At 35.0% G+C, this 16,055-nt stretch overlaps 1 protein-coding gene across 1 annotated transcript in view; it reads left to right on the forward strand.

The window, feature by feature from the left end:
• The window catches only part of Sycp2 (synaptonemal complex protein 2), a 48,743-nt gene extending 32,827 nt beyond the window's left edge, over positions 1-15,916 (forward strand). Inside the window, exons 27-38 of the mRNA XM_055595916.1 lie at positions 960-1,015; positions 1,442-1,499; positions 4,105-4,267; positions 5,095-5,132; positions 5,600-5,776; positions 8,794-8,992; positions 10,478-10,683; positions 12,846-13,025; positions 13,806-13,896; positions 14,658-14,813; positions 15,502-15,608; positions 15,887-15,916. Coding sequence (XP_055451891.1) covers positions 960-1,015; positions 1,442-1,499; positions 4,105-4,267; positions 5,095-5,132; positions 5,600-5,776; positions 8,794-8,992; positions 10,478-10,683; positions 12,846-13,025; positions 13,806-13,896; positions 14,658-14,813; positions 15,502-15,608; positions 15,887-15,916 — 1,461 coding nt within the window. The remainder of the gene's footprint in view (positions 1-959; positions 1,016-1,441; positions 1,500-4,104; positions 4,268-5,094; positions 5,133-5,599; positions 5,777-8,793; positions 8,993-10,477; positions 10,684-12,845; positions 13,026-13,805; positions 13,897-14,657; positions 14,814-15,501; positions 15,609-15,886) is intronic.
• The last annotated feature ends 139 nt before the right edge of the window (positions 15,917-16,055 follow it).

Genomic DNA, 16,055 nt, shown 5'->3' on the forward strand with positions numbered 1-16,055 from the left:
TCTCCATGAGTGGTCCTTGATTGGAGTATCAGTCTCAGGAAAGATCCCTGGGTCCAGATTTTTTTTTTTTTTTTTTTGGTTCTGTTGCTCTCCTTGTGGAGCTCCAGACCCTTCCAGGTCTTTCTATCTCCCTTTCTTTCATAAGATTCCCTGCACTCTGCCCAAAGTTTGGCTATGAGTCTCAGCATCAGCTTTAATACCCTGTTGGGTAGAGTCTTTCAGGGGCCCTCTGTGGTAGGCTCCTGTTTTGTTTCTTGTTTTTACCTTCTTCTGATGTATATCCCATTTTGCCTTTCTGAATGAGGATTAAGCACCTTACCCATGGTCCTCCTTCTTGCTTAGCTTCTTTAGGTGTACAGATTTTAGTATGATTATCCTATGTTATATGTCTAATATCCACTTAAGTGAGTATATACCATGTGTGTCTTTCTGCTTCTGAGACACCTCACTCAGGATTATCTTTACTAGTTTCTACCATTTTCCTGAAAATTTCAGAATTTCCTTGTTTTTAATTGCTGCGTAGTATTCCATTGTGTAAATGTTCCACAATTTCTGTATCCATTCTTCAGTTGAGGGTTGTTTCCAGATTCTGGCTATTATGAATAAAGCTACTAAGAACATGTTTGAGCAAATTTCCTTGTTGTATATTTGAGCATATTTCAGATATGTGCCTAGAAGTGGTATAGCTGAATCTTGAGGTAGTTTTACCATGATGCATTGTCACAATAAAAACACTGGTCCTTATCGTAATGAGTACACTCTGACTTGTTTTGCTCTCAGTACTTTTACTATATTTGGTTTAGCTTTAAACAACAAATACTAGACAAAGCTGACTTTAATGATTAATTCTTATTCTCTGAAGTAAAACTAGATTTTGATACATTCATTTTTTTTTCTTTTCATTTTCTTAATTTTTGACATAAGTCTTTTTTCTTTATATTTGTTTATTTTCCATTTAGATACAAGAATTTCAAGCTACAACCAGAGAAGCCAGTATGGATAATTCAGTAAAATTGTAGGTATTTTTTAATAACTATAATTCAATAGATCACATCAGTTTAGCTCAATTTACTTTCCTTTAAATAAGTCTCCCCTAATCCTAGTTTTTATGTATAAAAGAAGTGGATTAAAATCTTACTGTCATGATTACGCTAGCTGGGATTGTTACTTCAGCATTTATTTATAAATTCAATATATAAAAGGTTGGTAATTTGAACATTATGACTTTAATCAGAGAGTTGAAAAATTAGTTCTTTATTCAAATTCATTTTTTTAACAACTGAGGTCAAGAAATGACAATCTGGCTACAATTGCAGAGCCAATGCTACAGCTACTGAAAGTGTTAAATCTGAAAACTTAGACGTAATCTCCCTGTGTACTCTGTCAGAAGAAAACAAATGTGATACATGTTTAAAATTAATGTGTATTTTTGTTCCTCAAGGGTAGGTGTAAGGAATCATGATGAGCATGACCTGTCTCTCAAAACAAAAGATAAAAAAGTAAGTTATAACATGTAATATGCCAGTTAAAACCAGTATTTCTTGTGCTAGAGAGGGAGCTCAGCTCCTTGATTAAGAGTGCTTGGTACTCTTCAGAAGATCTGCATTTGGTTCCTAGCACCCACATTGGGCAGCTCACAAACCATCTATAACTTCAGTTCTGTGGAATGATAGCCTTATCTGGACTCTGCAGATAACCTACATACATGTGACTTAACACACATAGACACATACACGCATCACAGATTTTTAAAAAATACATTTTTAAGAGCATTTCTTTAAAGAATATTTTAATACTGGAAATTATTGGACTATAAAATAAAACACCTGCTGGTGTTTAAAAATAACTTTCAGGGGCTGAAGGGGGATGGCTCAGAAGTTGAGTGTGTACTGGCTGCTCTTTCAGAGGACCTAAGTTCACTTCTCAGCATCTACATGGCAGCTTACAGCCAGGTATAATTCCAGTTTCACTTACATATGTGCAAGCAAAACAGTTCACATTCAGATGTGCAATTTTGTTAGTATATTTTGGCTCATAAATGGGGTATTTCATCTGAAGTGGGTAGAATAACATTACATGTACATGGAATAATGCAGAGAGCTTTGCTTTACAGTCCAGGGAACATAGCTAATTCTAGAGATATCCATATGAAAGGTTGTAAACTGAAATATGGGTAGCTCTGTCAAACTGTCTTGGGCTAAGGATCTTTATTGTCTATTATTTCAGGGAATACAAAATAAAAAACTAAAACCAGGAATAATGCATATAATGATTATAGAGATTTAAAAAAAAATCCTACCTGTGCAGTATTGTTGGAATTAAGACTATCTATGAGGGAAGACTATACCTAAAAGCTTACCTTTCCTAGTTCACTGTCAAAGAAGTTGTCAGTGACTTTTGAGAAACAATCTTCAGTTTTCATGAACATAAAATCATAATATGAGTTGTTGATGACAACTCTTCACATGGCTTTGATTTTGGTATTGGATGCCCTTATGGAGGTAATTTTGAGAGGTTAACAAATGGATGGGCATACACATGAGTAGAAATGACACTGAAATATAGAATAGAATAGTATGGTGGCATTTAGGTTATCATAGCAGTTTCCATTCTAGAAGAAGCTCAAGGAAGGCATGGCAAAAACAAAAACAACATACCCAGTAAACTGGAGGAAAGGAAGCAAAGGAGAGTGTAAATTTGAGGCTAGAGGTTTTCCATCTTTAAATCCTGAAGATCAGCAAGAATTTAAAATTTATGCTTATTTGTAGATGTTTGAGAATATTTTACAAGTCCTGAATCTAGAGCACAGAGCGTACTGGTCATTAAAAAAAAAAAAATAACATGGAAAGGTTTCAGTCTAGATTCTCGGTAGCAGGAAACTTCTGGTCATAGTCAATCAAGATTGAGCCTAGTCCAAGTGTTAATAAAGGCTTAGTCTTCAAACCCACTGCTCTACCTACAAATTCTATATAGTAGAAAAGCCAAACTAAAGAAAGTCAGACTTCTTGTCCTAAATTTGCATATGGTATTGACAAATGCTTTCAAAATCAACTGCCAAGAACATTTCTTAGCACATCAGCAAATACAGTGAAAGAATGCAGTCATTCAAATTTGTCTTCATTTGTTGATGTGTAACCAAACTAGTGTGAACACACTTGTTAAAAGTGGATGTGGAAGCACTTAAAAGGGACAAAATAGAAGAGGAACCTGAAGATGAAAGCCATGCTGGCCCAAAGAAAGGTGACTTAATGTGATTTGCATAACAAGAAAGGTACAAAGAGAAATAGATAAAATGAAGTTACCAAGAGAGCAGCAATGTCTTGATGATTTTCTAACAGAGCACTCAGTCTTCTACTTTCCCACAAATTGATATTATTTATAGTTCTCTTGATGCAGAACACAGATTATTAAGTATATGATGGACATACAGTGAAACCTGTGCTTCTTTAATGGAAATAAAATGAAGGAATTCCAAGGTAGTGAACAATTACCCAAAAGTGGTTTACACTATTTTAGAGAATGGTCTGATTTGTGCCTTCGAGTTTAGGACCTGGGAAAATGGCACTTTGAAAATCATGATTGAGAATGCTAATATAGAAAATCCTATGATGACTGGAGGCTTTCTGAGAGTTTTAGAAATTTTCATATGATACGGTTTTGTTTTGTTTTTTCATGCAGTTTAGTGTGAGCATAAATTAATTGGGGCAAGACTTCAAGATGAAGAAAACCAAGACTGCTATGTTGGGCTGTGCTGAGCTTTCTCTCTATATAAATGAATATTTGGAAATGAGGACTTAAGTTAATTCAACATTGACTTTGTTGAGTGCAGCATTTGTCTGACTACATGGACAATATGACAAAATTCTGATAGTCATGGAATACTTAAAAAAAAACAAATTATACCTAAGGATATATCACTTTTGCCTAGCATTATAAAAGGCCCTGTGTTTGAACCAACACCAGGCCTGAATAAACAAACAAACAAACAACAACAAAAAATTGGCAAAACTCCATGAGCATTTAGTTTATTATTTGGAGTGTGTGAGAGCTTACCTTACTGTGTATGGCATGTGCTAAGGTATGTTTATGGATTTCTTTCCATAGATATTAAGTCATGAGAAGAAAACTCTCTTTAGTGACACTGAAACAGAATATGGATATGATGACAGCAAGACTGACATTAGCTGGCTAAGAGAACCAAAATCAAAAAGACTAATGGATTATAGTAGGAATAAAAACACGAAGAAATATAAAAATAGAAAATCAAGTAAGAAATTACTTTTTAGAGAAATACTACAAATAATTTTATTTTAGTTATATAAATTACTCTATTGATATGCATAATACTTGATAATCCTATATTCCTTACAAATTCTTACTTGTCTTCTTTTCATCATTTATACTGTTAATAACAGGCCCTTATACATAGGACAAAACAACATACCAGTTGCTTTATTATTTTGCTAATATGGTTATATTTATGTTGGGGGAGGGGTAAGACAGAAAATTTGGACGTGGAAAGGGGCAAGAGGAAGAAATGCTAGCTGTCTTCTTCAGTTGTTATCTACTGTATTAAATTTTGAGAAAGGGCTTCTCAGTGTGAAGCTTGCTAATTTAGCCAGGCTGATGGGGTGGCCAGCAAGACCCCGGGATCCTCCAAAAGTTGAAGGTAGATTCATGGATAATATGCTTTAAATTTTTGATAATATATAAAGGGGGGAGGTGATTTATAACATAGCAAACACCAAGTAATGAGTTACCATTTCAAACACTTAAGCTTTGGGCTGAGTCTAAAGATATATTTCCCATCATAGTGTAGTCTAGTCTAGCTGCTACAAAGTGTAGGGAAAGGGAATCTCCCCCCACCCTGACACCCCAAAGTAGCCTTGCAGTCCTGAAGACCACATTCTCCAGCAGAAAAGCTGAGGTTAAAGCTACGTCATAATATCTTGAAGTCACATGAAGAGGGGGCTTATTAAATGTTTATAAGTACTGAATGTGTAAAATCATTATTTTATGATTTTAAATTTATACTTGGAGATATATTATGAAAATTTCATTGGTTGAAATTGTTAACCTTTTCCTGAATTGCAGGGTCATCCATGGAAAAGGGACAGCCAAGATCCACAACGGTAACCAAGAGATAAAATACTCTTTAATGTCTGTTACAACAATAATGTGTCATGCCTTCATTTTCTTACCAGTTTCCATAACTGATCCTGAATCCTATCTTTACAGTATTTTCTCTCACATTCTATTTTGAATCAGTGTCTGCATTTTGCATTTTTAGTCTATTTAATTCTGGTTCTAGATGTATGTGTGTGTATATGTGTGTGAGTGAGTGAGTGAGTGAGCATGCGTGGGCACTGAAATTGGAAGAATATTTTTCCTTTCAGAGATTGCATGATAGGAATAAAACAGTGATAGATGACAAGAATGGTAACAAAGTACAACCACTTATGTTTTTCCAACCAAAAATCATTTAATTTCTACATATATTGTATATATAAATGTCATGTGCCATTTTTACATCAAATAGTTTATATTTATGATGCCTCTATTACTAATATTACAATATTCAGGAAAATTTCTCCTAAAGGTACTCAATAAAAACATTACCAAAAAGGGTTATGAAATAGTTAGAAATACAAGAAACAGACTTCCACGAAGAGCAGCGAAAACAAAAAAAAATTATAAGGATCTCTCAACTTCAGAATCAGAACCAGAGAGTGAAAAAATTTTTTCATATATAGTTGAAGATAATCTGCCAATAAAGGTAAATAAATACAATTAAAATTAATAATCTCTAAATTTAGTTTTCATGTACTAAATTTTTTGTATGCATGCATATATAGTGCTTATAGAATTTAGGTTTCTAGTTTTAAGCACTTTACAAATTTACCTTAAAATTTTATATGTAAATCGTTAATCACTGTGAATACTGTCATCTTAATAATTTCTGTGGGAATAAAAGATATACTAAAGGAGAAAGCAATAAACATTTTTTGCTGGTTTCATCAATACAAAGTCTGTACAGTTATCCATCATTTTGAAAACCCATTGAATTAAGGAGAACCCAATTGTTAATTTAAATAAGGGGTAAAAAAACAGCATGTAAACATCAAGAATCTGAGGCTCGAGAAAGAGAAATTCACAAAGCTAGGAAGTGGTATAATTTAGCTGGAAGAGTCCTATCCTAAAGATAGGTCTTTGACTACTATACAATGTAGTATGATTATTAATAATTAATGTTGATTCATGTGATTTTTAAGGCAGTAGTTATTCCTTACCCTGCTATTATAGAAATAAAAGACACAGATTTTTGATATGCTTTAAACACTGGGACTAGACAGATCTTTTGTTTTGTTTTGTTTGTAATTTTTTATTTATTACAGTTTACTCATTTTGTATCCCAGCTGTAGCCCCCTCCCTTATCCCCTCCCAATCCTGCCCTCCCTCTTTTCCTCCCTCTTCTCATCCCATGCCCCTTCCCCAGTCCACTGATAGGGGAGATCCTCCTCCCCTTCCATATGACCCTAGCCTATCAGGTCTCGTCAGGACCATCTGCATTGTCTTCCTCTGTGGCCTGGTAAGGCTGTCTTCCCCCTCAGGAGGAGGTGTTCAAAGACCCAGCCACTGAGTTTATGTCAGAGACAGCCTCTGTTCCCCTTACTAGTAGAAACCCACTTGGAGACTAAGCTGCCATGGGCTACATCTTTGCAGGTTCCAGGTTTTCTCCATGAGTGGTCCTGGGTTGGAGTATCAGTCTCAGAAAAGACCCCTGGGCCCAGATTTTTTGGTTCTGTTGCTCTCCTTGTGGAGCTTCTGTTCCCTCCATGTCTTTCTATCTTCCCCTCTTTCATAAGTATCCCTGCACTCTGCCCAAAGTTTGGCTATGAGTCTCAGCATCTGCTTTAATACCCTGCTGGGTAGAGTCTTTCAAAGGCCCTCTGTCTTATTCCTTGTTTCACCCTCTTTGATGTCTATCCCATTTGCCTCTCTGAATGAAGATTGAGCATCTTATCCAGGGACTTCCTTCTTGCTTAGACAGATCTTAATCCCCTAACTTTTCTTATCTAATTCCCAGTTAAAATCTCCATAAGTAGTTGCACATGTTTTCCATTTGGGCTGCTTCTCTCCATCATGCCAACCCTCAGAGCAAGCTTATCCCAGCCACATTCTTCTGTCCAGTTCATGCTTCTCACCCGTAACAATCTGCTCCTCTCTTCTCTTTCCTTCTCTCTCCTCTTTCCTCATGGTTCTCCTGTGACCCCAAACCCTTGCAACTTAGCTCCGCCTATATCTCTTCTGTCCAGTCCAGGCTGTAGGCAACTTTATTTAGCCAATCAGGGATAACCTGGGGGGCAGAATTTACACAGCATCACTTTGGATGCTTGAGCATTTACTCATAAAGCAGTAAAGATCTGGGGTAAGAGGTGCAAGCAATTAACATTTGAATACTTAGTAGTTCCAGATCTTAATGGGTTAAGATCAATGGCTTGATCTTAACCAATTAAAGTACCATTTTCTCTTGTTTATGTTCCCATTATCTCTAGCTTGAAACCGTTTAAAAACATTATAATGTGATTGTATAAAAGTGTGGTTTCAGAACCAGGCTTATACACTGATTAACATGACTGCTCCAAGGTTTGGTTAAGTGAAAGGCTTTTATTATAAATATGAGGGGGAGAGTATAGTCAGATGCATCTGGAAGAGTCCAGAGCAGGGAGTAAAGTTTTAGGCTGGATACAGCCAGTAGACTAGACTTGACTTTGAGAAGGAGGTAGGGGGCAAGAGATGAAGACAAAGAGTGTGAGGGCAAAGAAGACCAAGAGAGAGGGGCAAAAGAGAAGACTAAGAGAAGGAGATAAAATAAGAGCATAGCTGAAAAAGTAGTGTTATATGAATGAGAAACTAGGGACAGGGTAGGTTCTGAGCTAGAGTAGTTTAAGGTAAGGCATGGGGTGAGAGGAGCTAGGATGCCAGCATGAACTCTGACATGTATAACAGGTACTTGTGATACTGAGGGACCTTGGAGGCCAATGTACTAATGGGCACCACATATATAGCCATTTGTCTCTTTGCCCCAGTGATAAGGAAATTGGATCCTTTGGTAGAATGCAATGGGCTTCCTGAGGAATACTGGCTTTTGTCTAACCTGCAGAATTCGAAGTGACCTTGGGCCTAACAACAGTCATCATATTTTCTGTTATTTTTTTGCTTTAATGTTACCATGCCCACCATCAAATATGCCCTTCTAAGTCACTCCTCTTATCCAGTCTTAAAAATTAAAAAAAAAAAAACAATGGCAACAACAAAAAATCCTGAAACTTCTCTTTTATGATATCCAAAGAACGAAAATGCCTTCTGAAGCTCTTTTCCCAGTGTATACCCAAAACTGAAACACGTTTGTTATTACTTGTTACTCCTAGATAAGACCTGAGTTCTCTAAGAAGTGCTTTTGGTCTAATCCATAGTCTTATTCATATATGCCTCCCTTCACCATCTTGGTACACAGACTTTTTAGTGTCTCAAGCACCATGAAATTTAGGAATTTTCTTTTCTCTAAACTGGATACAATCATAAATTTTGAACCCTCACAGTAATCTATTTGCAGGTGATTGTAGACTATGTAGTCAGTGCCTTCCTAGCATACTGGAACATATTTTTGCTAATATCTAAGCTTTTGTTACGGTCTTGAATAGTAACTAGTCGATAAATTTTGTAGTGTAAGTTATGTATCCAGTTGTGTAAGTGTATCTGAGCATAATTTGAAGTTACTGGTGCATTTAGGAGGAGACTATCCATTCCAAAGCCCAAACCAAGAGACTGCCCAAGAAACAACAGAAAGTCTTCAATACAGAAGCGCCAAAAGGACAGCTATCAGAAAAACAGAAAAACTCATCTAAGCTCAGCGATGGGAGAGAAGACTGTCTTTGCCTATCTTCTGCATCTGTGTCTGGGAGTCCATCATCCGTGGAAGTGATGAGATGTCAGTGTTATGTCATTTCCTTTGCATTTTACTAGAAGAGTTAACAAGTTTCTTTTGTAACACTATGAAAATATTTGAAGACTAATTTTGTGAAAATTGAGATAGTTTGCTTAAAAGTTCATTTTAAACCAGTTAATGCTAATATTTGGCATTTTTTTTGCCAACTTGAGAACATAATAGAATATCCAAGGTTTTTCATGTTAAGGTGTTGAAGATCAAATTATTTAATGTGGAAATACTTAATGTTCATAAGCTATAAATGTAAAGATGTAACTGCAGATTTTTAATATACTTTAAGCTCAAATATTTAATAACAAAAACTGTATACAGTTCACATGACAAAAGTCTAAGGAATCTTGTGATGATTCTGTAAATTCACAGTATATTATCTTCACAAATAATAGAGATTATGCTTTTATTTAAAAATAATTGGTAAGCCTGGTGCAGTGATGCACACCTTTAATTCCAGCACTCAGGGAAGCAGAGGCAGGTGGATCATTGTGATTTCAAGGCCAGCCTTTGATACAAGGCAAGTCCAGGACACCCAAGACTGCATAAAGAAACCCTATCTCAAAAAACCAAAATAATAATAATAAGTAATGAAAATACATACTCTTAAAGCTTTGACTATGTGCATTTTTCAGTTACAAAAACCAAGTTTCTGTGAGACTATTTTAAAGCAATCCCAAATGCAAATCATTTCAGTGAAATACAAAGCTTAATGTATCTGTTTTCTCTAAAGTAACTGCAAGATCCTTTTAGTTTCACAATGATCAGAATCATTGTCACATTAGATAAGCTAAGACAAATGTACATACCTTGATTGAGCTGAAAACCAAGAATTGATTAATATTAAAAACTTATGTCATTATTTGGGTACATGTATGCATGTATGTGTGCACATGAAATATTCCTAGGGAGCCATCTTTCCCACATCTTTTTAAGAAAGTTGATCTCATTTGTACCTGTGCTCACCAAATGGAATATCTAGCTGCCTAATGAGCTTCAGAGATTTACCTGCCAAGTTCTTAAGATTATAGGCATGCTCACCACACCTGTTTTATTTTGTTTTGTTTAGCTTTTGTGGCTCTAAGGGATGAACTCAGGTACTTATGGGTTTATGCAGCAAGAATTTTACTGACTGAGCTGTCTAACCCTAGCCTTACTGTCCTCATTTTTAGTGAGCAACTTAGACCAATTGCTTTTGTAAAACTTCTCTTGCTTTATAACAATAGTTACTATAATGTTAAAATATTTAAGATAATACTTAAGTTGGTCATTATATTTCATCTCATTAAATTGTTTCTGAAAGTTCTCAAATTTTCAATTGGGCATTTTTCAAAGGCTTAATATTTCAAACATAGTTGTTATCTTTAAAGTACTCCTAATACTTGAGGACTTGATAACTTATTAAATCTATCATGCCCTTTCTAGAGCAAGTATACTGCAGTAATACTGTTATGTTTGTGTTTATGGGGAATCTAGGTATGGAGAAAATAACAGAAAGGAATTTTACTAGGGATTATGACTACATCACAAAATCTCTTTCGCCTTATCCAAAAACTGCATCATCTGAATCCCTAAATGGTAACAACAGAGTTAAAGATCAGGGAAAATCACCAAGAATCAGTGAGATGAGGACACTATTTGTGAGAAAGAGTTACTCACCTGTTTCAGGACTGCAGTCTTCGGTAAGAATATAATTGTCTTTTATCATACACATATGAAAATAGTAAGCCACTTGTATATAATGTTTATCAAATATGTATTGAATATTCATTATTCAGTGCTTATAACTTTTAGTAAGTTTTGGCTGTTAAAATCATAAGTTGACAAAACTGAAAAGAATGTAGTAGAAAAATATATTGCTTAAGTGTTTTGTAATATAAGGAAGTTTAAAACTCATGGGAACTAATCATTGCTTATAATAAAATGGTATTAATGACTGTTTAGGACTTGAAGGTACAACTTAGGACACTTGTCTAGCACACATGAGGACCTAGAATGCAGTGTCATCACTGGAATAAAAAAATAACAATAGCTATTTAACATACCTGTATCAGAGATCTAAAACTGCTGATATAATGTGCCATCTGACTTAGCTGAGTGTTTTTATTATTTTATTTTATTTTTATTTCTAGATGGTTTTAAGGCCCTTTTATTTCAAACCAGTAGTCTTTACAGGGGGAATATTTTACAAACAAAATCTTAGGTTAAACTGTCAGTATGTCAAACAGTGCATAGTAATACTGTGCTTTTTTAAGGGAGGTGTAGGGAGGTTTAAGCCCTGGTTTACCTCATCAGCCCTTCCCTTTGCAAGACCCATTTTTTTTGTACAGATCACAATATGCCAGTTAGTATCCTGTCAGATTCTGTCATTTGCCTGCATCCTTTAAACATTCCATATGTCACTTTACAAGTGTCTGTACATCTAGGTAATTGTAATTACCTTTATTACCTTCCACGACGCCTTTTATTCTGTGGGGCATTTTAGTTTGCTACATATTTTTTAAGAACTAGGGCAGTGGCTGTACCCCTTTTCCACAAGTTCAGCTGAGTTTTATCTGATGTTTCTGTCTTTGGATTTTCATGACTCACTACATTAATGAGTACTTTAATTTTGAGCTATTCTATGATATAAATTGTCTATTTTTGTTTTGTGGTATTAGGGGTTGAATCCAGTATTTTATACATTTTAGAAAAACATTCTTCGGTAAAGTGCATCTCTAGTTCCATTTATCTTTTCTAACTTGTACATGGAATTGTTGATTTATCTTTAAAAGTTTACAGAAAGTCTTCTTGGGGGAGGGGTATGGTTAGGGTTTGGGAGGGGGTCTCTCTATGTGGTTCTAGATGTCCTGAAACTCACTCTAAATACCATGCTGGCCTTAAACTCCAAGATCAACCCACCACTGCCTCCCAAGTGCTGGGATTTAAAGTGTACAACGCTACACCCAGCCTTTACAGGAGTTCTTAATATGAGTTTAGATATCACTCCTGTATTAGTTGCATAGCATTCTGTCTTTCACTTGCTGGAATCCAGAACTCCAACAATGAAATAAAAGTTTTTATCTTTAGGGTGTTAAAGACTCTAGCAGTTATGTTTGATGCACACCTATAATCTCAACACTCAAAAGGTAAAGGCAGGAATATTGAATTATCAAGGCCAATCTGGAGTACATCAGGAAGACCTAGTTCTTCCTTAATCTGGTATCCTTTAATGTGAAAATGTTAATTTTTATTTAAACTTTTAGGTGTTAGTCTCTAGGATTTCTTATGAATGATGAAAGATTTCCACTTTAGTTTTACACCTGCTGGGTGTTTCACATGCACACACACACACACACACACACACACACACACACACACAAAATGGTCTACATTTCTGGGATTTTAAAGGCTTTTGCTTTTTTGTGTACTTTATCTTAACAAAAAGCCAAGAACTGTTTCTTGTATTTAAAGAAAATAATTATCTTTGTATTTTGAGTGATCTTGCTGAATTTTATACTTTCCCAGACTGTTACAGATTTTTCTGTAGAGACAATTATATAATGTATTATAATTTTTGCATTTGCTGACCAATTCTTTTGTTTTCATGTTCTTTTTCTTCTGAAACTGACTTGACCTCTGAAGGCTAGAAGCCATACTAGCAGACATCTTTGCTCATGGGCTTTGCTAGATACTTGTCATTGAACTAATTAATATTATGTTTAGGTGGGTGCTAAATTTTAGCATTGAGTTAATTCTCTGAAATTTTAAGTTGCTTGCTTCCTATTGTTTAATTCAACATTTTTCTGGTTTTAAGCAGTTATCTAATTTCCTTTTGGTTTCTCTGTGTCTTATTTATTCATAGCCCAGGCATACTCCGACCAAGAATAGAAAATATACAAATTCAGTGATAAATAATCAAACAGTGATAAATAATCAACATTGTAACAGCTATTCAGATGTAAGCAGTAATAGTTCAGAGAAACATTTTATGGAAACTGAATCTCCATATAGTGGTGAAAACCATATGCAAAGCAAGAGAGAGGTAATACAAGTTCAAATGCAAGTCTTCAGTAGGAATCATAATACCAAGTATTTTTCAGCCTCTGTGACTGGAGAATCAGATTTCTAAAATATGGAATGTTTTAGGCATGGGAAAAGTTGAAACTTTTAAAGTGAGAACAAGAAGATCTTAAAATAGTGTGGTTATAGGGGCAAAATCCCTGAGTTTACATATTTATAAGGCTTTCTGGCTTCATGATTAGTAGAAATGTGATTTACTGAACTTCTTGTTAGCATAAAACTCCGCTAGTCAATCAGTACAAATATGTTACCTGTATAATATAGAAGATTAAAATAAATTTTTGTTGTATCTGGGGGGAGGAAGGGCTAGGATTTGAGCTGCTCATAACTGTCTAAAACAACACACAGGTTAAAGAAAGAAAGAATAGTAATTAAGTAATATTACTGATTTTACAAGTAGTAAAACACAAATTTAATTGTGGAAAATGTCACTTTTTACAAGAAATTTTTTGTAGCCCCCTATTTTTACTCAAAAAATGAAGATACTAGTAAGGAGAAATTGAAAATAAAAAATGTTCAGAAAATGTCAAGCAAAAACTATTAGCATGAGATTGATGTTAATTTATCATAAAGATTCATTTTCAGTAGTCTTTAAGATGAAAGGATAGATAAAGGATGCTATGAAAAAGAATTTGAAAACATTTGAAATATATTGGCTTGGGAGTTTGATAAAGAATAGTCTAAGATAAAAGTGATTAAGTGTTTATAGTACTTTTCTTTTAATTACTAATATTTATTTTAGGAAAGTCATGCAGCATCTCCATTATCATTGTCTAGTGAAAGAACAGAGAAAATATTGTTTGATATGCCCAATGACAATACTCATGTATCAGGTTTGTAGATGTCTTGCTTTTTAAATTTTTACTTTAGCAGGAGGGCACAGTGGTGCATGCCTATAATTCCAGCACTTGGGGAAGGGGAGGAAGACATTTCTCTGTGAGTTCAAGGCCAGCCTAGTCTACAAAGCAAGTCTAGGACAGCCCAGGCTACACAGAAAGACCCTGTATTTAGCTGGGTGGTTTAGGCATACACCTTTAATCCCAGCACTCAGGAGACAAAGGCAGGTAGCTCTCTGAGTTTAAGGCCCACCTGATCTACAGAGTGAGTTCCAGGATAGCAAGGGCTACACAGAGAAACCCTCTCTCAAATCAAAACAAGAAACAAAGTACTTAAATTTTGTGTTTCATGTGTGTATATATATGCCCCATGTGCATGCATGTCCATGGAGGCTAGAAGAGAGTGTCAGGTGTCCTGGAACTGGAGTTAAAGACAGTTGTGAGCCATTGAGGGGATGCTGGAAACTGAGCCTAGGTCCTCTGCACGAGCAGCAAGTACTCGCAAGAGTAGCAAGTACTCTCAACTATTAAGCCATCTTTCTGGCTACAGCCTTGCTTTTAGAGTAATTACTAATTACTTTGAAATTATACCTAAATTTTAAGTCATATTTTAAGTCATATCATTATTCAATTTTGTTGTAAAAATATATAAAGTATATATACTTTAATATAGTTGGTTAAAAGCTTTTGAGTTAAAGCAATAAAGTAGTAGATACTGTTGAATCAGAATTGGAGCTCTGTTATATCTGTTTCTTAAGGTCCCAGTCAACGTAATTGCAAAAGACAGATGTACTTAGAAGATTATGCTCTAAATAATTCCAATGAAGCAGAAGTGGAAGAGGTAGAAGGAAGAGAACATTTGTTTTCAAAAAAACTATGTCAAAGGGAACATTTGGATCAACACACTCAAAAAAGTAAGCAGATAAAAGCCCATCAAACTGCAGTTTCTTCCAGGGCAGCTTCCTAGAGTTTGAATGAGCTCAACAAAACAGTTCTTTGTAAAAACAACTTTGTATGAGTGCGAGATGGTTAAGATTTTTATCACAAATTTGACTTTCTGTACAAGTAGTAGCATGGGTCTTAAATACTGAGAGATTTCTCCCATCATTTTTTTTTCATGTCTTACATTTAAATTTTATTAAACTTAAATTACTTGAAGTGTTAGTTTGCCACTTAATAGTCTCTTAGTTTTCTTTTGTTGTTTGACACAAGGTTTCTCTGTATAGTCTGGCTGTCCTAGAACTCGCTTAGTAGACCAGGCTGGCTTTGAACTCAGAGATCCACCTGCCTGCGCTTCCTGAGTGCTGGGATTAAAGGTGGGTACTATCACCACCTGGCTACTTCTGCGTTATTAAATTTAAAAGTACCAAATGTTGTACCTAAGTTGTTATTTGTGTCTCAGTAGCCCTATCAAAAGGCTATTTGTATCTGTGACAAATACAGACTACACTTTTAATAAAAACAAAAAACTCTTCTTTGGTTGAAACACATAGAATATGAAGAACTTTTTTATTATCAGTCTAATGAGAAGGATAAACTAAGTAGAAATGCATATTTTAATGTTGGCTCATTGTTTTTATTTTTTTGTGTCTGAAATTACAGCTTCATTATTGACACCAGATTTTACTGTTCCTGAGGACTGGCAACAGGAGTTACCTGCTGGGATGTTTTATGATAACATCAACTCAGACTATAAGAGGAAAACTGATGTGAGTTACCTCCTAAGTTACACACAGTACCATGGTAATACACTACAATTTTTTTTGGTAGGTGATAGATGGCTTATCTGATCCTTAGCCAACAAAACAACCATTCATGAATCTAAATTTGTCTAGATGGTAAATTAGAATGATTATCAGACACTTCTCACTTCTAAAATCTATATCTAAATCCATATGTCTATATATTTAGATAGAGATAGACAGACAGACAGATAGATATAATTATATTCCTGATTCTTTCTCTTCTGTTCAATTTGTCTTTGCAGTTTAACATTTTGGCCAGGCCTCATGTTTAGGGGTTTTACTTTGGAGGTTTTTTGTTTTTGTAATGAGTGAGATGTGTATGCACACAATGCAAGTAAGTACATGTACATTGATATGTGTTTGTGGAGGCCAGAGGTCTGTGTTATGCATCTTCTCTACCTTATTTTTTTT

The sequence above is a fragment of the Psammomys obesus genome, unplaced genomic scaffold, assembly GCF_907164565.1.
Source record: "Psammomys obesus unplaced genomic scaffold, mPsaObe1.curated_primary_1811, whole genome shotgun sequence".
In the NCBI taxonomy this organism is placed as follows: Eukaryota; Metazoa; Chordata; class Mammalia; order Rodentia; family Muridae; genus Psammomys; species Psammomys obesus.